Here is a 23,153-nt window from a genome sequence, read left to right as displayed (position 1 = left end):
GTGTTGCATTCTCCACCAGACAATGTCTGCCATTTAGCCGAGCTCTGTGTAAATAGGTGTGCCCTGTTTGTGCTCCAGCAGGCATGCCATGCCAGCCTTTGTGCGGTAGGGGCAAACAGACCTACAGCCCCTTCCCGGCCCCCTCACACACCCTCTCAAAGCTACAGGAGGGTGAAGCCTTGCATGCTCGTTGTCACAAACACACAGGCGAACCTGCAACAGCATGAGGTTTGGGAGCAGACGCTTCCTGAGGGCTGTCTTTGAAGAGCTGCCATACCAAGCTATGTGCTTGGCCAATTTGAGCAGCAGAGTGAGGGATTCTTTTTACAATCAGCCATTCTCGCTTTTAGTCTCCCTCAGCTTCTGACATGCAGCCTTAACCCATTTGTTCATCAGAAGCAGCCTTTAGTTTAGTTTACCCGTGTTTGGTTATGAAAGAGCAGCGGGAAGATTCTGTGTGTAGGAGACCGGCAGCCCGTCTCCCTGCCACCTGGCACGCTCTTTCTAGAAAACACTGAAGGCCTCTCTGCCCAGCTGGATGATGCTTGCGCTCAGACTGGTGTGTCGTATCCAGCGAGCCAGCTTCCTTCCAGCACCGACCATCTGTCTGCATCCACAGTGACAACCTACCTGCACACAGAGGGAGGAGCAAACGGGGAGGAGCTGAGGGGCAAACTGCACCGATGCCTGAGCAGATACACAAAGCATCCACTTCATATGACATGCAAGTCTGTGTTTGTGCGCAAAAAAAAAGCCCAGCAAAACATAAATCCTAGCATTTTGTTTTTATATTTCAAATTAAAGATCAATTGGGAACTAAAGAAAGCACATGTGGATAACTATATCAACCCAGGACAGGCAAATGCAGGAAGAGGGGAGGAAAGTAAGCGTGCCCGTACTGGTCCATGCTGTCCATGCTATCTATCCTCCTCAGATGGCCATTTGGGCTTGTTAATCTATCGCCTGGTAACAGAGACAGCCTATCAACAACAGCCACGCCCCTCTGCACATGCTCATAGAGAGGGGCTCATTTGGATCCTTGAAGAGAAAACGTCCACGCGCACACGCACACACGCGCAACTACCCTCAAATCCTGGCCTGTCATTGCTCTCCATTGTGTGGCTGTGGTTGCTTTCTCCTGGTGTGACTGCCAGCAGATGGCTACCATGGAGCTGTCAGACACGGCCTACGGCCCCCACACACATGCAGGGACACACACTTATACAAAAGGAGTCTTATTGCATACTGAACATATGCACAGTGCCCCGCTGAATGGTTCAAGTATTGGCTGTGTAACATTTCTCCAGGTCTGCTCATTCTTTAGTTTTCTACAGTACGCTTTTATGCTGTCAAGAGTTGCTGCACACAAATTCACACAGAGGCTTCTGATGGACTCTGGAGCCACAGGTGCCCCCCATGACCCTTCCTCTGTAATGACTGTGTAATCTCATAAAAGGGCCGCCCTCATGCATTAGCATGTCCAAAGCCCGTTTTGTGTGTGTGTGTCCACTTATTCTGAATTGTGCTTCTGCCTCTATCTTTTGCATCTTTGCATGCATGTGTCTGTTCATGCGTATTTATGTGTGTATTCCTCAGCAGTCCCATGTGAGTAGATGGAGGCGTCAGGCCTAATGGAGTCCATCATCCCAGTGTAAAACACAGCTGCGGCAGCAGGGGGGCTATCTGGAGGTGAAAGGTCAGGGCTGGGGTGAGGAGTCGGCTGTAGTAACACAAGATTCCTGTAGTCGCTAATCATAGCTCTGATGAACGGCTGTAAAAAAAGGGGCAGCTGGTGGACAGGAGGCAGCTTGTGTGGCAAAAGAGACAGAGACGGGAGTGAAGGAAGGAGAGGGGGATGGAAAGAGGAGATCAGGGATTCTTTACCTCGCAAATAATTACCCGCAAAGAGTTAGGCAAGGAGGCAGAGGGAGGACAGACTGTGATCCTGGAGGAGCTGTATATCAGAGACGACCTGCACAAAAACAAAGGGTTCTATCAATGTCTTAAACTCCAGAAATATGCACAAAGCATTCACATGTGCCAAGAGAAGCACCTGCATGCTTCGTCACTCTCTTCCCCTTTCACACACACATACAGAGATTGTTGTGTCTGCAGAAAGCTGGAACTAATGACAGACTCTGTGTTGTGCGTGCTCACTCATCTGCCCCCTGGACACACTTTACCCACCCAGTGTTCTTTCCCTCCCTCCTAATTTCTTTTTCTCTCTGTCTTGTTCTCCCTGGATCCCTACTTTCTTCCCCCCTCTTGAGACTAGACTTGTTTTTGCTGTGCTCTGCTGTATATATTACCCACTGTATATCTTTTCCTGAGGCCTGAAAACACATATATGAGTACAAAATCAGTTTTGGCTGACACCAGGTATTCCAACCTTCCAGGTCCTAGCAAATAAAGTTTGCATGCAAACATTTCAGTTAGTTATATGTGTGGGAAATATTGAACCTCCACTGTGATATGGTTATATTTAGTAGTATCTCTTTAACACGTCAGGAAACTAAAACGGCAAAATATTCCCTGCTGCAAAACGGATATTGTAATGATGCTAACCATTTCAAGGGCAGGGCAGCGTTTTAAAGCAAGTTGACGTATCCACTACTGTGGTACAAATTATTTGGAGTGTTGAGTCACATCTACATATTTACGGAATGCTGTTTTAGCTTCGAGGGTTTGTTTTCCTGTGTTTACTGACTATATTCACAATAGATTTGCGAATCTATTCCATTCTTATTCAATTCTTTAATGAGATGCTGCAGCTTTTTGCAACGTTTGGGCTATTGTAAATCTCCTTAAGTTGGTTTGTCTGTATTAATAACTTAAAAGCTTGATAATAAAATAAAACTCTCTTTTGACATGAACTGTTAAAAGCTGCAACTAATATAGTCAATAAACAGGTTGGAAGATTTAGATTATGTTCAGGATTTTTAATCTTCTGATGTAAGTGATATATATATATATATTCAACAACTGCACAATATTAATAGCAACAAAAGAAAATTGTATTCTTTGTTTCTTTCACTTACGGTATGTGAGCTATACTGCGCCTCCAGTGGAATTGTCTTTTTTTTTTACAAGGACAGTCTTCGTTGGTATGCGTCTATGTACTTTCCGTTTAGCATAAATGGACCTTAAATCTGTCTCCTTGTTGATCTTTCTCGACAGTTTTGGCAGATGATGCAGCGGTTTAGCAATTCCTGGCAGGATTTATTATGGGTACTTAAGAAAATCAAATCTGCCCATTTCTGGCCTGCCTTGGTTCTATTCATTCATCATTTAAAAAAGAGTTTTTTTTCCAAATTATCTGAATATGTTTTTTAGTGTCACAAGGTTTTAACTTCACCTGTTCAGAATACAAGTGACAATTGAAGGAAAACATTAAGGAAAAATACAAGTAGTCATACTTTGGGTGCAAAACAAATTGAAAAACTAACCATAGAGTTTTGCTTTATAGAGAACAAACTGTGTTTCTGGAATTTGAGTTTTAAACAGATTCCAATTACTTTAATCTTACAGGGTTCAAACCTTTCTAGCATTCCTCACTAAAGAAACAAAAGTGCATGCAAATTTGAATTGGCTAAAAGTGCATTCTCAAATTCCAGAGGAGCAGGAAATCAAGAGTGATTTATGTGATACTTGTATCAGGTGGATGGCTGTGTGTTCTTAGATTTAGTTGGGAAACAGGCTGGAAAACGGTCAGCTTATTTCTGCTCTCACAGCTGGGCTTAGCAGGAAGAGGCCAATCGATTGCACTCTCTCTCTTCCTGTTGAAGCTGTTAGTGGACTTGGATGGAAGACACGCCTTTAGTGGTTTCCAGCTGTTTGCGTGTGTGTTTTGTGCATGTTCCTTCATTGTGCATGTGTGAGCAAGAACATATTTTTCTTAAGCTAGCATGTTGTCTGAGACCAGGCTAAATCAGGCACATTTTCCTAATTAATATGTATTTAATTTGATTTATTGACACATATAGTGATTCTTTGCATTCAGCTGGTGGCTTACCTCGAGGTCTTGCCAATAACAATAATAAATCCAGACTATTAACCTTGCATTGTCTACTACAGACTGAGGTGTTTACGTGACTGTCAGTACAATAATGTTTTGGATGCAAGCAGTTTTAATGTCTGCCTCTTCCTGGTCTGTGTGACAATAACCTGCCTTGAAGGAGGACACACAAAAAACCTTCAGGGGTCAATAAAGTATCGGATTTTTGTTGGGTCACTCCTGTCCTTACATCCTGTTCCCAGGGCAAAACAAACCCAATGAGTGACAAAATGTTCACAATGACACTTCGGATTTAGTACTTCGTATCCTTTGAGCCCAGTCCTTCAGGATACACATGTTAGTTTTATCGACGACAACCCCAGCAACCGAAGGCCGGAATAATGTTGCATCAGCTTTCGCTTTGGCTGATCCGCTGACCTCTAGCATCCTGCACTGCGAGGGGGGTTCACTTTAGCTTGTGTACACCACCTACAGTGTATAAGGGTCTGCTGAGTCATTCTGAAGCCTATTAGCAATTATAATGCTCGCTAAGGTATTACTTTAGACATGGAGCTGAGGCTGATTATGGTGTGCTCCAAGGTCATGTCCACCATCATTTATGGAGTTCTCTTGAAATCTGGCCACACTGTACAATCCACAGCAGATCAGTTCCTGTCTTGCAGAGGAGAGTCTTATTGAGCGATAAAGTGAATTTTGATTATTTACTATACTTTTTAGCTTTAAGGGTTCTAGTATCTGTAACTGGGCTGTCTTCATAAATATTAGAAATCTTAAAAGGTTCAGCCAACATTGAAATTTTGTCAGCCTAAAGACAGCTGATAGAATAACTGTTGTATGCTTGTACACTGCTTCAGGTTGTTGAGTTTGTATGTGTCAAAGTGTATCCATCCAGCAAACCCCAGATCAGCCTCAGTGGAAAGATTGCTTCTGTGGGGGGCTTCCTGTGCGTCTGCCCTTGACTGACCCAAATGTGACCTGTGTTTGGTCCTTGGGCCTCCTCTGAGCTATTGTAAGGACCTCTGCCTTTGTTGCGAGTGTGCACGTAGAGTACGTGTGTGTTTGTGCTGGTGGTGTAATTTGAGTTTCAGGTTAGGACAGGACTGCTGTATGATTCATCCAGGCAGAAAAAAAACAAGACACAGGAGCCTTGGGGTAGGCAGAGAAAGGAGGAGGGAAGTAGTGGGACAGCTTAACGAGTGAAAAGTAAAGAGGAAGGGACAAAGAGTAGCAAAGCTCTTTTTTAACTCAGTGTCTTTGCGAGAGAGATGTCAGTATGTGTCAGTTCGCTCCACTAACCAGCCTGTAGCATGAGAAGCAGATCACTCGCCTTCCTTCTCACACGTTCTTGCTTCCCTTCTTGGCAACTCTCTCTCCACTTTCTTCGCTCGTATCTTTTGGTGATAGCTTTTCTGCCTCAGTTGAGAAGAAGCGAAACACTCCGCGGCTCAGGGGAAAATGACAAGACTAAGTTAGAGACCAAGCAGTGAACACATCATCTCTAAGAGGCTGGCAGTGAAACGTGTAGGTCTTCTCCCGATCGCTCCATGGCTGAATGGGGAAGGGTTGCTCCAAATGCAGCAGGGACTAGGGCCCCGAAGGCAGGGCCACGCTGCCGGCTCTGCTCCACTATTCTCCTCAGTGCTGCGAGGAGGGCAGCTCACAGCTCTTCAAACACAGACGGGATCAAATCTTCAAATCCCCTGGAAATGTCAGCCACGTTTGAGGAAATGTCAGCAGAGCCGAGAACACACACAAACACCTATCGACCAGAGCATGCACGCACGCAGGCAGTCACGGACAACACCATGAAAGAAGAGCACTGGGATATAAGGCATCCATTCCCTGTGGGTAAAAATAAGTCTTGTGTCCTTATTTTTTAGAAAGCCCAAGGGAGAACTTTTGTTTGCTGGTTGTTGTTCACAGTTATGCCGAACTTCTAATCTCTAGCACATTTGCATGAATAAACATCTTCTTCAGCGCTCATAAACATAAAGTGATGCAATGCATAAGTGAAATACATGGCAATACCAGCAAAGTGAAGACTAGAATGTTTCACATTAAAACCAAACAGTAGACAGCAAGACATTTGCAAAACAAAAGCATAAAAAATGTTGGAAACTGGCAATGATAAACCAGCATACTGAATGTATTCAAAAACACAAATTGTACAGTGAGGTATTAGCTCAAAAACTGTTTCTGAACACATATTTCCTGGTTGATTATGACGATACAAAAGGAGATCTTCATAAAGAGTTTTATCACTTTTCATCATTTCTTTTCCCATCAAACAAAAATATTGAACAGCATGTGAAAATACGGTGAATCAAAAGTCTTTAAACGTAGATCTTGAAGTGATCTCATCTTCAGGCAGTGACATCATGCCGGGGTCGTATCGATCTCTCCTCACTCCTGCTGACTAACTTATCGACATCCTCAAGTGTATTTCCTGTCTGGCCTGTCAGCAGTGTTTATGGATGGCGCTGCTCCCTGGTGACACACTCACACATACACACAGAGCAGAAGCTATAACATGGCCCCCATGCAAACAGGAAGTGTACCCCCAAGACTACGTTACATCATGTTATAAAAGCGGAGACACACGCACAAATGTTCATCCCCACCTCTTCTTATTGATGTAGCGCTTGATCCTGGCCTCCTCCTTAATGAATCTGGCAGGTGCTGACCTGCAGGTGCCGTGGAAGTATTGACCGGCGTGGACCTGAAAGCTTTAGGTCAGAAGAATCAGAGGAGAAAAAGTAATTCTCTCGAGGTGCATGCCGTTTTGAATGATGTGCTTATGAATGATGCTCCATCATTCCTCTGAGGTGGCACCGAGTCAAAAACCTAGTTTGTGTGAGCAAGATGGTGTCAACGCCGTTTCATGCAGCTGACAGATGAAATGTTGGTTAAAGGAAGCTGTGAGTTCCTTGACTGAAATAAGAAACGATATAGAAGACAAAAACAAACAAAAAAAAAATAAAAAAACAGAACCACATACATATTACTGGTGAAACCTGCAGGCTGTCTTGATGTTTGTATATTCCTATCAAGGTTGGCACTCAGCTGCTAATGTCTCGTGATCTTTAAGGACACACAAAATACTCCACACTGCTTTTAATTCCTGCTGGCAGGCTCCCTCCATGTAGTGCAGATTCATCCATTACCAGCTTCCTCCTTCGCGATTAGAGAAGATAATGCTGAACTGTGGAATTAACCTCAATTAGTACTACCTCTGTAGATCTTTCTCATTTCACCTCATGACTCCTGCTCTGCATCTTAAATGTCCCTGGTCTATTACTGGTCTATTGAGAGGGCATTTATCAGAATGGGCAGTAATACAGTATATTAATAATGTAATAATATGGCGTTACTTTATTTACTCTGTGCAGAAGATAAAACAATACTTATAGTCATTCTACCCATCTGTATTGGGGTTCTAATATTAAGCTTTGTCACATCCTGACATGACACATCTTAGTTATGAACAGAGGATCTTAAGTTAATTAAACATTTGCATTTAATGCAAATTAAACATTTGCAAAGATTTACAAAGCTGCATTCTGATGTAGTGGAGATTCAGGCAAATGCTGAATTGGCCAATAGGCTAAAAGCCTGAGGTCAGAATTCAGCTTTTGTAATGAACAGCTGCTAAAATTAATTCCTAAATTAATTTTTGGTTTAATACAATGCCAATGCTTTTGTTAAAGTGGTTGTTGTAATTTTACTTCACATCCTAATAATTTTGTGCCAGTAAAATGAAGATTTAATGTTAATCTTTCATTTGAGTTCAGACAGAACAGGACAAACAATTATTTTAGAATGTGATAAAATATCAACTGCTAAAGTCCAATTATTGACTTTATGACCTTTTGGTGACACACAGAATTGTGTTTTCTTTTAGCAACCACTACTTAGTGGTTCTTTGTTTTTTTTTTGTGCCAGTATGGTTGATTTTCCAGTATCTATGTAGCAACCACTACTTAGTGGTTGCTACATACATGTGTAATATAGGCATGGAGTAATTATGCTTCGGAAGAGATGGAAAGAATTTGAATTATTGGCCACATGTAGATGTAAATGCAAGAGTGAGAAGGGGGAATTTAAACTTTTTAAAATCTTTTACTGAACTACAGACTGTTTAGTTAATTCCTTGTGCAAATGTGATAAAAAAAAAACTGAGGTATTTCCTGTGAATTCTCTTAATTGATGCCTGTGTGCAGAATCACCTGCTAATTAGCAAATTAGCATGCTTACATTAACATTTAGCTCAAGTAACTACTGTGTTGCTGGCAAAGCATCTGTTGTGATTCTCATTTTCTTTCGTACTCAACAGGTGTCTGAATATCACTTTAGCACTTTAACAACTCCATACAGGGCTGACATGTTCTGCCACTGCTAAATAGTTTGGATCCCTACGAGTCATGTGATGCATTAGGCAATATGTATGCTTTCAAATCTCAAATATGTTACTCTCCACCATCTGTTCTGATGATTTGTGGATACGTTTTGTGCCTGTGCCTGAACTGCTGTTTAGAAACCATGTTAGTTTCACTTTTGAATCGCTACCCTAAGAATTTAAGTCACTCATTCGGCACTAATGTTCATAAAGAAAATAAAAATAAGTGCTTGAAAGAGCAGACGAAAACTTGCAATCAGGTTTGTTGATTATTTTTCTTAGAGTATAGTTAATCCCCTGGCTCAGACATGATTATTTGCTCGAAAGGCTTTGTTGTTTTTTTTTTCACACATGAGGATGTAAACTGAAGAGGCACACCCAACTTGTCAGGTGAGGAAGATAAACAATGAAATTCAATAATGTGAAAGAGGGAGTGCACCCTGCCACTGTCTTCCTAGTAACTCTTAGTCACACAAGAACCCAATAACTGTGTGACACAGCAATTATAGTGCGTAGGAGAGGCGGATCATTACCTTGTACAAAAGGCTGAGTTTACTGTTAAGTGAGGTCTCTTTAAATGCTTTTTAACTGCTGGTGCTGCTGGAAAGCAGCTGTCTGGGCTTGAAGAGAGGGCAGGTGGGGAGGTCTGAAAGAGGCCGTTGAGACAGAATAGAAAAAAAAAAGAAAGAAATTCTCATGACCAGTTGGTGGATTTACATACAGGCCAACAGCCAAAATACTTGTGGTTTTTTTGTGTGTCATAGTTACGGTTGTGGGTTTTGCCCACTCTGTAACTGGAGGAAGAAGCGTTCATATACCTTGATTTTCACAAACACCTGCAAACATATGATCACATCCCTCCACTCTTCAGGAGGAGTAAATTGGAAATTTACACGCGTGTGTTTTATTTTTAGCAGAGTGTGTTGAGGAGAGGTAGCAGAGCCTTGTCTGTCTTCAGGGCTCTCCTCTGCTCTGTAGTACAGTGTCTGTAGCTCTTGCTGAAAGCTATGTATATTTCATAAGCCCAGGGTGCCTTTTTGTCGTAAGATATGATGCACCTCCCCTGCCTGTCTCTCTGCTGATCGTCAGTGGAGGGAACCATCACAGAGTATTCTCTTTTTTTTTTATCTACCCCACTCCTCTCTTTCCATCTTGACAGCCACCCTCTGCTTTTTTTCTCTGCTTTTCATGGTCAGCTTGTCTCTGTCGTGAAATCTCATCGCGCTTCCCTCTTTCTGTTGTGGAGCGTAGTGGAGAAGAGCACATCCAAAACGACTGGTTCTGTCAGGCGAAGCCATTCTCTCGGTGTCTCTCTCCATCTTTGATTCTGTCTGTCTGACTGCTTTGCAGCTCTGTCACTTCAGGGAAGGGGCACTTTTTCACCTGGAGCTGCATCCCCCTTCAGTTGTTGTCTTTTTATAGCAGGAATCAGAGTGCTCTGACAGGAGCTAAAAATGGTTGCACCGCTGACAAAACAAATCTGCAATTAATGGCTATATTTGCAACATCAGGCTCTATTTATGGTGAGAGATTTTAATTTTTCTTCCCTTTTTCGCTGGCTTTGCTTTTTCAGCCCCAATAATGCTTGAAAATCACTGAATCCCAATTGGGTTATTTAGTGAAGGGTTTGCATTTTGAACTAATTTATTTCAGCACTGCTGATAGGTTGCATTACTTTCTGGCCTCTCAGGTAATTTATGCTCAATTTTTGTCCATTTACAAAGCCGTGAAAATCATTTGTCCCGTTACATATTGATTTTGTCACACTTACATGTGGCACAGTTTAATGCCATAGACAAAAAGCTGTGATGATTTCATTTATTAAACTAAACAGCCATCCAAACTAACCCACATTTATGTGAAAATTATAATATTCTATAAATATAATAATATAATCATGAAATGACTCTGATTGTCCAGATTTTTTGCTTCAGTCTCACAGCAACACCAAGGCCTAAATTGACATCCATTAGTCAAAAAAGGGTTTCAGAGTAATTTTTCAGGCTTTTAGGCTCCAGCAAACCACTGCGAGAGTCATTTTCCTCAAATGAAGACAACGTGGAACAGCTGAACCTTGCCAGGAGTGGCCAGCCTACCAGAATTACTCAAAGAACACAGGAGGCCACCGAACAACCCAGAGTAACAACTAAAGCACTGCAGACCTCACCTGCCTCAACTGGGGTTGGCATTTATAATTCAACAAGAAAAAGGAAAATGGGCAAAATGGCAGAGAATGGAGAGATTCAGACTGAAAAGAACACAAAGGTCCATATTTATTTTTGCCTTAAAATCATCTTGATAAACTTTAGTTTAGAAAATATTCTGAAACTTTTTGAAAGTTTTAAAGTGACCTAGTCAAAGTCTGGACTGAAATCTGATTGAAATGCCATAGTATGATCTCAAAAGCTCTGTCAATGTGACTGAATTAAAACCGATTTGCAAAATAAGAGTGGATCGAAATTCCTTCACCGCAATGTGAAAGACGTATTAACAATTAGTTCCACTTAATAGGTTTAGTGCCTTTTTAAATTTGGGTCAGGTTAGTTTGGATAACTTTTTATTACATTAATTATTATATTTAAAAACTGCATTTATTTAGGATATATTTGGTTGATGATCTGACACATTTTTGTGCGACAAAAGAGACAAAATAACTCAGTGCCGCAAAAAAGCTGAATTTGTGGCCACAGATCACACTTTCATTAATGTGGCTAAAAACAAAGTTTGGATGTAAGACTTAGCAATTGATATTTTGTGTAAACAGGTTTAGTTTTTGCTCAAAATGACCTCTAATTATGTTTCTTTATTTTCATATTTTTTCAGGCCAGTGCTTTGGTTTCAAGTAGCACTGGAGCCACTAAAGAGACAGACTCTGTGTCTTCACGACCTGCACGGGATCACACGCCTTCATGCCCTGTGACCTTAGCACCAGAGAGAGGAGACGCTCCACTTCCCAGTAAGTGCTAAAGGCACAAATGGCCTCAAATTTGACCTCATTCATTTCTCCTTTTACCTGAACTGTATGTTTGGTCTGTTTTGTGTTATGTTTTTGCAAAATGAATTAAAAACTTTACCACTCAGTGTTGAGATTTGCACAGCCTATCAGAGGAAGTTATTTTAAGTGGTGACTTATCGTTGTTCAGTCCTGATTTTGAAATGAGAACACCAAAAGAGCTGCAGCTTCTTTTCTGCAGAAACCTCAGTTTGAGGAGATGGCCTGTGAGATTTTACTAATTATTCAAGCAGAGTAGTAGTAGACAGAATTGTAGAATCTGCTAGTTTGCATGCTATCCATTCATTTTGCTTCCCTCACTGCATACCAGTGAGATCATCTAAGATCAACTGCCCACAACAGATACATTAACATTTGCTTTTTTACCAGCCAGAAGCAGCATGTTCTCACTTTAAGTGTTTAATGCTGTGTTGTTGGAACCTGTTTGTATTTTGTTGCCATGACTTTAAAACAGACCTCTTTGCAGAACATGCAGAGGATGTTTAGTTTTAACTACTACAATGAGTCACACACGCACACACCCACCCCCACCCCCACACACACACACACACACACACACACACACACCCACACACACACACACACACACACACACACACACACACACACACACAGTCACTTTTCTGACCCAGCTGCGTGGAAGCTCAAGAAATTGCGAGTCTCCAGAGAGATGAAGCAACTCAAAAAGTCACAAATAATAGTTTTGAGGCTGTGTCTCCTAGATGTGTGCTGACGTGTCATCTGTATGCATCGTTTAACCACGCTCCATCACCTCTATATAGTTCCACAATATCTGCCACTTCCTCAAACAAACTATGTTAACTCAACACATCGACACATATTCTATCTACACTCTGACTCAGGATGAGACAGTAGGGATTTGCCTCTCGTTTGCTTTGCAAATATCTGGTGCTCCTGCTTGTTTAGCCAGCCTTTGACTGCATTGTTAAGCAGCAACTGCTCTAAATTATTACTTATTCAAATCTGCAAAACCGACCACAACACATACTGAAAAAAACAAAAGGCAACACATCCAATCTAGCTCTGCTTTTGATCAACGAAACGTTAAAGATCAGGAAAAGATTACAGGTTAAACTGTTAGCAATGCTTTATTTAAAATGTATATCTGATTGAGGTAATGTGAACCTTTTTGTGAAGTTATTCCCAACTTCTTGGCTACAAACATGCGACTTTGTACTTCATACACGTGTGCATAAAGGAGTCTTTCTGTGCCGAGTATTTTAAGAGTGAAAAGTGCGATGTCTGTCTCCTCGTATCAGTGTTGCTGGATGACTCTTGGTCGCTTCCTCTTTGTCTCTCTCTTTTGTGTGAAGTTTAAAATTTATTCTCTCCACCGTTTGCTTTTCACTTTGCTGCCTCAACTCTTTTGCTCATCGCTCTCATGCTCAGGCCTCATTTTGCCTTTTCTCTAGGGCTATTTCTGTTTAGCCAAGAGGGCCCCCCTGTCCTTTAAAGAAACTCATCTCAAGCTCTCTTTTCAACGGATCCCTCACATGTACTGACACACACGCAGACACGCGCACACCCACACACACATAGGGACACTCTTGCACAACCACAAGGTGCTTGATTAAACAGTCATGACAAAGGGGCCACCCCACAATAAACAGACACATCAGTGTAACACTGAACGATCCTCTCAGTGGTTCATTGCAGGTTTGAAATGGGGTTTTCATGAGTTATTTAAGTGTTCTCCATCATGAGTGTTTCGCTGCAGCTCCCACCGACATGACACGGACCATTTCCCCCGCTCAGGCGAGAAACATGGCATAACGCATGACTGTGGTGTTTGCACGAAGTGGAATAGTGAGGTAAAGAATCCAAGAGGCATAGTTTGTATGATTTAGTCTGTGAGCACAGAATCGATAGAAAATATACGTCTGTTGCTTACCATGTCATGTACGTTTTTTTTTTTTTTTTTACTGAAACAAAGTTGGTTTCAATGATCTGACATGTCACAGTAATTTGTGAGAGTTTGCACGATGGAGCCGCAGCAAACAGATTTTCTGAACATCACTTCAGAAGGTTTAAACCAAAATCCCATCCCTGCACATTTTATTCACAGTGAAGTAAACCTTGTTGTTACCAGCCACACATTTATTCAGCAGTTAATTACTTACCTATAAATGATTTAAAATAGATAGTGCATTAGCCAAAATGGCTAGTGACTCACTTCGTTAAAGGTGCAGCATGTAAATTTTACAAATTTGTTAAAGCTGTCGTCGTGTCGTGACTCGTGATGGTAATAATAAAAGCAAGTAATCTGTTAAAACATCGAGCTCCTCCACCACTTCCTCGTGCCACAATTCTCATTTCAAGACATGCACTGCTCCCAAACATAAACCAACCAATCAGAGGAGTGCCTTAGCGCTGTCAATCATCCTCACGCTGCTGCATGAACTAATGGCAGAGAAACAACTTCCTGTTCCAGTAAAATTGTTTATCTGTTGTCATGCTGGCCAGGCTAACTGGCTTGAGCAGTTAGGCTCTACGAACAGGAAGAAACTGTTGCATAGCAGAAAGTGGGAGGTTGTGAGCAGTGCATATACCATGTTGATTGACAGAGCTAAGACCCTCCCCCTCGCTCTGATTGGTTGTTTCCGAATGAGCGATATAGTTGTGCAAATGACAGCAGGACCACTGATTTATTGAATATGACAATGAACTCACTGCTCTGCAGTGGCCCACAGGTCAGAATTAAATTGTGCACCGTTCGCTTATTGTTGAACAGGAGGCCCGAGTAAAGGATCATGCCACAAACAAATCTGATGTTAATGCATGATGCTGTCATTTGAATATAGACCAAAATCTCAGAGGAATATGTCCAACAATTTGTAAACTTTAGGCCAAACAATTGGACAGAAGAAAGGTACAAATAAAATCGCCGTCCCGGGTACAGTGTAAAAAAAAATATGCTTAGGAAAACTGTAATATTCTGAAGTTGTTTATGTTCCTTTACACGTATAGCTTCATCCTCACATTTAGACATATCAATGTTTTTGGTATGTGTGGTAAGTGTGGGCTGGCAGAGAAATCACACATGGCCATGATGTGATTGTCCTGAGTGTGTGTTTTGATTGTTGTAGCACAGCTGGACTTGGCAGACTTGGCAATGTTAATCACTTGGACGCTGGCCAGTTCGATACAATTGCAATTATCCTCTGCGGGAGCCTGGAAAACCGCTGAAGAAAGGGTACGGCTGAAGCCTGAGGCAGGCTGAGAAGGTTTCATAATGTTTGGCATTCCACGCCTGGGATGAGGGGTGGTCTCTGTTGATTTAGGAGTTTTGGTAAAAATGTTTAAAAAGAGGAGAAGCTTGGAAATTGCTCCAGAAAACATGCAGTGCACATGTAAAACTTATTTTGTCTGTTGGATTTAGCTCAGAGCAGCAAGTGGGTTAATTGAAAAATGGGCTCAATGTCCATGGACTGTGAATGCAGGGAAGTGGACTTTTTTTGGGATAAGACTAAAGGATGACTGAAGACGCATAGTGTGGAATCCCTCTGCTGGATCCCCCTCCTCAGCTCCCTTCTTTCTCATCTTTCCTTTTGTCCCCATCAGTGGGAAAGTGAGGAAGGGCGGGTTAGCCTCTGGTGACAGTGACGTGCCTGCGTCGGCTTTCTGAAGCGCAGCAGATGGAGGAGCCTGTTTTTTTTGTGTGTGTGAGAGAGAGTGATTAAAATGCCGCTGAAGAACATACTGAGCCTCTTGGCATCACCACACTTGGCTCAGCATAACCTTGCTGCCCTCTTTTTCCAAGCTAGCAGAGCATGCGCGTAGGTGTGCACCTTTTCGTGACAAGTTTTAGCCGCAGCCCTGACGAGCAGATATTAATTAACAGCGTCCCTGTTGTCTTTTACAGATTTGTTTTTTTTTTTGTTTTTTTTTTTGAGTGGCAGGAGTGCTGCATGGCCTGTGTTCACTTATCTGTTTGAGTAACTCAGTAATGCACTGATCACAGGATTTTCGAAAAGCAGACCTCTGTTCTGCAGCGTGGCGCCAGTCCGGGCGGGCATGTGGGAGTTAGTCAGGAGACAGTGGGTTTGGCTCTCTGCCACGGTTATTAGCCACTCACGGGGTGGGCATGGGCTTATGCCTTCACTCAATCACTGACTTTGTTTGTGTTTTATGTGTTTGTTTGTGTGCATGTGTGCGTGTGCTTGTCTAGCGTTTAAGTTTGGGATTCTCTTATGGTCACACTGACCTTATTTGTGCAGTCACTCCTGGTTGATTTGTCCCCTCTCCACCACATTCCTCTCCCTGAAAGGCTACGAAACAGACTATTAACCCCGCTCCTTCCGCTTCAGTCTCCATCTCTTTCTTTCCCTCTCAACTTCTATCACTTTCCCTCATCTTACATCCACATGAGTTTGATTTAGCGACTTTGGTTTGAGCCTTGGAGCCTGGGACGGTACGCTTACATAGAGAGTTATAGATTCACAGCCAGCAGAGCATATCATTATTTGGCCGTAGCTCAGCACCAGATACGTCATCAAGCTGGAGCTCTAATAGATGCGAGCTGTCTGCATTCAGGAAGTAATAAACCCTTCGTCATTTCGTCCCCCTAATTATTTCCTCCTCACACTTTGCATAAATTGCAGTAAACGATGACAGGAGAAAGTATTTCAGAGAGAGTTTTTGTTTGACCAAAGAAACCACATATTTTAAAACAGCGTTCAGTGTTTATTGCACAAGGTCTACCTTATGAACTCATGTGTTACATCTGTCAAATGGCCTGAAATATGAAGTCGAAATCACAATGAGCCACCCAGAGGAACAAAAACATGACTTGCAGTATCTAGTTTCGGCTTCTGCACAGCTCTTGGCATCATGATAGGAAATTGTAGCAAATTATTTGAGAGATACTTAGAACAACTTACCACTCAACTGCACAGAGAAACTCTACATAATTGTACTGAGACCAATTAGTGCTGGGGGGTGATCACACCTAACCTGATGTGCCAGATGTTTTCTACTCTGAACCATCTGGGAAACATGCTATTGGAAAGTGTCTTGAAAAGCTGTTTTACAGGTGATTGGCTGAACCATATATCACAGTCTATATTAAGCAAACACCAACAAAACAGTTCAGTGAACCATAGCCAGAGGAATGTGTTTCTAAATTAATCTCCTGTGAAAGCTATTTGGAGGAGGAAAATAAAGAACAAACAAGGAAAAGGCTTCTGTTTAGTGTTCAGCCATCAAAATGAAGAATTTCACTTCTAAACATACTTAATGTAGACATAGTAATTGACCATAGATATTTGTATTGAGTGCTAATTGGACCAGATCACTGTTCCTCCACAAGGACAAAACTTCAAGCCAGGCAAGATGATTTGCTTATGCAAATATTTATGCAGCTTTAACAAAAGTCAACATGTCTCTTTGGAAAGTAGTGAACACAAAATGTATCTTTGTGCAACAACTTAAATTCCTGCTTAAATGTTTAATTTAGGCTTCGGCGAGCCTTGGTCTGACTTTATCGCTCAGCGTTTAACACCGAGGTCAGGCTGGAGACTTGTCTGAGCATGAACTCTGTCAGACAAGAGCAGTCAGGAGAAACCTCCTGACTCTGACCTTTGACACCCTTTTCACCAGGAAGCAGGTGTTTTAGCAGGATTACTGCTTCCGAGCTTGTGGCTTGCGGCAAATTACGTCACAGCAGATAGAGGAAATTGAGCCAGTTTCATGTTGTTGTGATGTTGTCCGTTAGATAGATTAGATATACATTTTATCTACATTTTACAAGAGTGGATTAATTTTGTCTGGCGCTTCTTTCAGGCGCTGCTGTCAGGTTTTCTTCCTTTCCACCTGTCTTGCCGCCCTCACTCTCATGACTTCATGCCTTCTTCCCCTCCAGCTTCCCTGTCACCTCCTCATTCTTGTTTTGCTGCTTCTGTATCCCTCTCTCCTTTGCCTCCCTTTAAACCGTCCTCCACTGTCAGGCGACTCAGCCGAGACTAAGTGCTTTTTGGTGTCTCTCTGCAGGTGGGACTGTAATAACGCTTGTCAGCAGGAGGCATGGGTCGCGCTGTCACATGCTCTTTGCCTCCCCTCTTTAACTCCCTCCTCCATCTCCCTCCATTCCCTGACCTCCCACCGCCACTCTCCTCCAGGACTCTGCGCTTTCATTTTTACTCTTTCATTCCTCTCTCTTCTTCTCCATTTTGTCCTGCTCTTACTCGACATTGCACTCCTTGACTTGTGTCTCATGCCCCTGTAGCTCTCTGGTTTCCTTGCCAACAGCACTTTCAGGATGGTGATGAAGAGAAGCAGCAACAGGAGACACTTGTCTGTTTAGCACACACAGAAGCGCAGAGAGGCACAGACTTGCAGCCAATCCATGTAAATGACCCCAGGTGAGCTCGCATTGTTTGTCCAGCTGCTCCTCCTAACACCAGCTCGTGTTCCCTCGTAAAGCAGCAGGTTACTGGAAATCAGCTTCCTCTACACAAAACACTTCTTTCTTTTTGAATCCATGTGCTCACTGTACGTCCTTGTTTGTATTAATGTGAATGCTCGTTGCACCCTCACACAGCTTTTATAGGTAAGAGCTCATATTCTATTTGCATGTTTGGTTTCCAGACAGGTTTGAGCCCATTTTTTTTTTTGTATGAGAACGCTTTCGCATTGTCCTTCTTGTTGTTGCCACAGGATGGCAATACTGAGCCCAACGGGAACCTTCTTCTACCAGCCGTCTTTCATTCTCACACACACCAACACGCACACACGTGTGCACGTGCAGCTCTCTTTGGTTCATGTTAGCCAGGGCTTGTGTAAGGTGACGGAGTGCTGTGAATAATTTAGCCCTGTCCATGTTAATGGCTGACAGCTAACGCAGCCTTTCTCCTCCGCAGTCGGCCCATTAACAGCACTTTCAGTTTGGCTCTCACTTTCTTCCTCTCTTCATGTGTCATCTTGTTGGTATCTACACATTTTTGTTTATTAATTATGTTTCTTTAGGTTTATGTCTGGTTGAACGATGTGTGTGCCCAGTTGATTTTATTTTTATTTTTTTGCAGCCTCTAACAGTTTTCTGAAAAGGTATACATATTTTTTTAACCTCACTCTTCTCGAAACTTCACCCTCCTCCTTCTTACCTGTTGGGTGTGTGACTTGGTTTTCATTATGCAGCCCATATTTTAAATTGTATAAAAATAAATCACTTGTCATTGTCCTTTTACTTCATACTTGTTTCTTTGTATCTGTCACATAAATTTCCAATGAAATCCATTTGACTTTTGCTTGTAACATGACAAGATGAGAGAAAGTTCAAGAGATATGAATACTTTTGTAAATCACTGTATTTATGTTTCTATTTCACTCTGAACAGAACTTTCATTTCAAGAAGAAAGTAAAACTATGTGATTTAACTGTAAACTAATTTAGAAAGAATTTATTTTTTTCAGTCAGACGTCTTGAAGCGTGAATTATCACACTTTGATCATTGGGTTTAATGCGAACTTAACAAAATCATTCAATTGTGTCATAGACATGTATTTTATAGAAACAGACGTCTCTCTTAACTAATCTGACACAGCAGATGTTTTTTGTTTTTTTTACTCTGAACCATCCAGAATGTTGTTGGAGATGTTTTGAAACAGAGCCATCACCTCCAGATATCTCTTAGCATGTGATTACATGGACCATCTGTCTTTACCTGTCATTTTGAAGCTTCAACCAATCAGATAAATAGAGGGGATCCAGTTGGGATGTCGGAAAAGTTCAAAAAAGTGCAAAAAAAAAGTAAGGAGAAGCTGTCAGTGTTCTGTACTTCAGCAGAATCCATGCTGCCTTTGTACTTTGTTTGGATCATATAAGTGAAACAGGACAGAATTCAACCTTTGAATTTAATCTCAACGGATCTCAGCTATAAAAAATAAATAAATGTTTTGTGATGATTGAATGAATTGTTTATGTCCACTAGATGGCAGTCGCGAACATAGGTGATTGCATAAATGTCAAGAATAGGACAACAGAAGGAGTCAGTCATTAGTGAGACACCGGTGTGCAACTTGTATGAGGAAACGAGCCAGAGCGACTTTAATAAAAGCATCTAAGAAGAAGCACAACGTCTGGTTCTTATCAAGCACGAACAGAACATGGTGTCAGGAGTAAACTGAAGGAGTGAATTGAAAAGCCGACCATGGAGCTGAAACCACCGGAGAGCTTAAAGCTGACGGGAAACGTGGATGAAAACTGGCGTGCTTTCAAACAACGCTTTCAACTGTATGTCGCCGCAATGGGTTTGGAGACGACGCCGGAGCCAAGAAAGGTAGCGATGTTGCTGACCATAGCGGGAGTGCAGGCTTTGGAAGTCTACAACACATTTGTGTTTGATGAACCTGAAGACAAAGAAAAGTTGGACGTTGTGCTGAGTAAATTTGATGCTCACTGTTCACCGAAGAAGAATGAATGCTACGAGAGATACGTGTTTCGTTCCCGGATGCAGACTCCGCATGAACCCTTCGATAACTTTCTGACCGATCTGAAAGTAAAAGCGCAGTCATGCAATTTTGGCCTGCTGAAGGACTCGATGATCAGAGATCAGATCGTCTTTGGTGTACGTGACGGGAAGCTCAGAGAGACTGCTGAGAGAACTGGAGCTGACCCTGGAAACAGCTGTAAAGATGTGTCGGGCAAGCGAACTGTCAATGCAGCAAGTGAGGACATTTTCTGAACTTTCAACAGGAACTACTTCACAGTTCAGTGATGGAGCAGCGGCAGTGGGAGCGGTGTCCTGCCACAAGAAACGACATGCACAAACCAGGAAGCTGCAAGAGGAAGCCATTATCAACTGTAAGCGCTGTGGATCAAGGCATAAAGTGAGACAGTGTCCTGCTTATGGTAAGCAGTGTTTAAATTGCCGTGGACAGAATCATTTTGCAAAGCAATGCTTTAAGAAGAGGAAAGAAGAAAAGAAGAGGAATTGTGTAAACTTAGTAGATGAAACTGACCTAAGTGACACATTCTTTGTCGGTGTTGTGAATTGTGAAAATGAGTCAGAAAAAGTGCAATGTGTTGACAGAGATGATAAATGGACAATTCCTTTGTTAGTAAATGGAACCACAATTAAGTTCAGATTGGACACAGGTGCGAAGGCGAATCTCATAAGCATATCTGATATAAAAGAAATGCAAGTAAAACCTCTCATAAAAGAAGTCAAGTCAGGTCTAAGAGACTATAATGGACAATCAATTGAATGCATTGGAACATGTCAGCTGAATGTAACAGTTAAAGGAACAAAACATCTTGTGTTCTTCTCTGTTGTAAAAGAGATCGAGAATCACTTTTAGGTGATAAATCTTGTGAAGAACTTGGACTGGTGAAAAGAGTCTACCACATAAACACTGAATTTAATGAATCTAATAACCCGATTGATGCAATGCTTCGGGATTATGAGGATGTCTTTCGAGGATTAGGTTCTGTACCCTGCACATATAAGATTCAGTTAAGAGAGGGCGCGCAGCCTGTTGTTCATGCTGCACGTCGCATTCCAGCGCCACTGCGAGAGGGGTTGAAAAATGAGTTGGATCGAATGATCAGGTTGGGAGTCATTCAGAAAGTGGAAGAGCCCACGATTGGGTTTAATTCCATCGTGATTACAAAGAAGAAAAATGGAGAATTAAGAATATGCATGGATCCAAAAGATCTAAATGAGAACATCAGAAGAGAACATTATCAAATACCCACTCGAGAGGAAATAATCAGTGAAATGTCCGGAGCAAGTTATTTCACCAAGTTGGATGCATCACAAGGATTCTGGCAAGTAAAGTTGGATGAAAGCAGTACCAAGTACTGTACTTTTAACACACCTTTTGGAAGATACTGTTTTCTAAGACTTCCTTTTGGAATAAAATCTGCACCAGAAATATTTCATAGAGCAATGGAGAGGATCATAGAAGGCTTGAATGGAGTAAGAGTCTACATTGATGACATCATCATTTGGGGATCAACTGTTCAAGAACACAATGACAGATTGAGACGCGTCATGGAGCGCATACGGAAAAATGGACTGAAGCTCAATAAAAATAAATGTGAGTTTTGTGTCAAAGAAATTATGTTTCTGGGAGACAAACTATCTGGCCGAGGTGTTCAACCAGATGAAGATAAAATACAAGCCATTTTAAAGATGCCACCGCCTGCTGACAAAACGGGTGTTCTGCGCATCATGGGCATGATTAATTTTATAGGAAAATTCATTCCCAATTTGAGTGCAAGGATGACTAACATTCGCAGACTCTTGTACAATGACAGTCAATTCCAGTGGACAGAAGTTCATGAACAAGAGTGGAAGGAACTGAAAAAATATCTGACTTCAGAACCAGTGCTTACCTTCTACGACCCTACTAAAAAATTAAAACTGTCGACAGATGCCTCAAAAGATGGACTTGGAGCAGTTCTTCTTCAAGCTGAGAATGACAAATGGAAACCAGTAGCTTATGCATCCAGAGCCATGACAAAAGCTGAATGCAGATATGCTCAGATAGAAAAAGAATGCTTGGGGCTGGCTTATGGGCTAGAACGGTTTCATAACTATGTATATGGTTTACCATCTTTTGTAGTTGAAACAGATCACCGACCATTGGTTGCCATCATTAAAAAACATCTGAATGAGATGTCACCCAGGATTCAGAGGCTTATGATGAAGATGCAGAGGTATGAATCTACACTGATCTACACTCCAGGAAAACATCTGATTCTTGCTGATGCTCTGTCTAGAGACCCTACACATGATAGTGTGAGTTCAACTGAAGAGGATATTCAATGTCATGTGAATTTGGTGTCCAATGTGTTGCCTGTATCAGATAGAAAGTTACAGCAAATAGTTGATGCAACAGCTAAGGATACAGAGTTACAGTTGGTCATACAGAATATGGATGAAGGATGGCCAATAGGCTCATGTTCACAGTTTTTCAATGTTAAAGCTGATCTAAGTGTTGTGAATGGACTGTTACTGAAAAACAACAGAATAGTGATTCCACAAGAGTTAAGACAGGAAATTCTACAGCGGATTCATGAGGGTCACCTTGGCATTGAGAAATGTAAAAGAAGAGCTAGAGAATCTTTTTCTGGCCTGGACTAAATAAGGACATTGAGGTGCTGATAAGTAAATGTGAAACATGTCAGACATTTAGAAACAAACAGAGCAAAGAACCGATGATAATATCTGACACTCCAACATCACCATGGCTAAAAGTTGGAATGGATTTATTTCATCTTAAAGGAAAAGACTATTTAGTGATCATTGATTACTATTCAAACTATCCTGAGATGGCTCTGTTGGCTAATATGTCATCAAATTGTATCATAACACATGCTAAATCAATCTTTGCAAGGCATGGCATTCCACATGTTGTAGTGAGTGATAATGGACCATGTTTTAATAGCAGAGAATGGCAAAGGTTTGCAGAACAATATGATTTTAAGCATATAACATCAAGTCCACATTATGCACAATCAAATGGAAAAGCGGAGAAAGGAGTTCATATTCTTAAGCAACTTCTGAAGAATAGATCATCACCATTGCAATGTGGTTATTCACCTGCTGAACTTTTGATGAATCGAAAGATTCGTACAACTTTGCCAAGTTATGACAATAAAGGACAAAGAGCAAAGAAATCGTCAAAGTTGGAGTACAAGTTACGAAAGCAGAAAGTAAAACAAAAGTCATATTATGACAGATCAGCAAAGCTTCTACCCCCACT

At 41.7% G+C, this 23,153-nt stretch overlaps 1 protein-coding gene across 1 annotated transcript in view; it reads left to right on the top strand.

The window, feature by feature from the left end:
- The window catches only part of gse1b (Gse1 coiled-coil protein b), a 184,622-nt gene that overhangs the window by 38,515 nt on the left and 122,954 nt on the right, over positions 1–23,153 (top strand). Inside the window, 1 exon segment of the mRNA XM_055036829.1 lies at positions 11,235–11,367. Coding sequence (XP_054892804.1) covers positions 11,235–11,367 — 133 coding nt within the window.

Source organism: Poeciliopsis prolifica, unplaced genomic scaffold (assembly GCF_027474105.1).
Source record: "Poeciliopsis prolifica strain line A6 unplaced genomic scaffold, Auburn_PproV2 SCAFFOLD011, whole genome shotgun sequence".
NCBI classification, from domain to species: Eukaryota; Metazoa; Chordata; class Actinopteri; order Cyprinodontiformes; family Poeciliidae; genus Poeciliopsis; species Poeciliopsis prolifica.
This window is presented reverse-complemented; position numbering and strand designations above follow the sequence as displayed.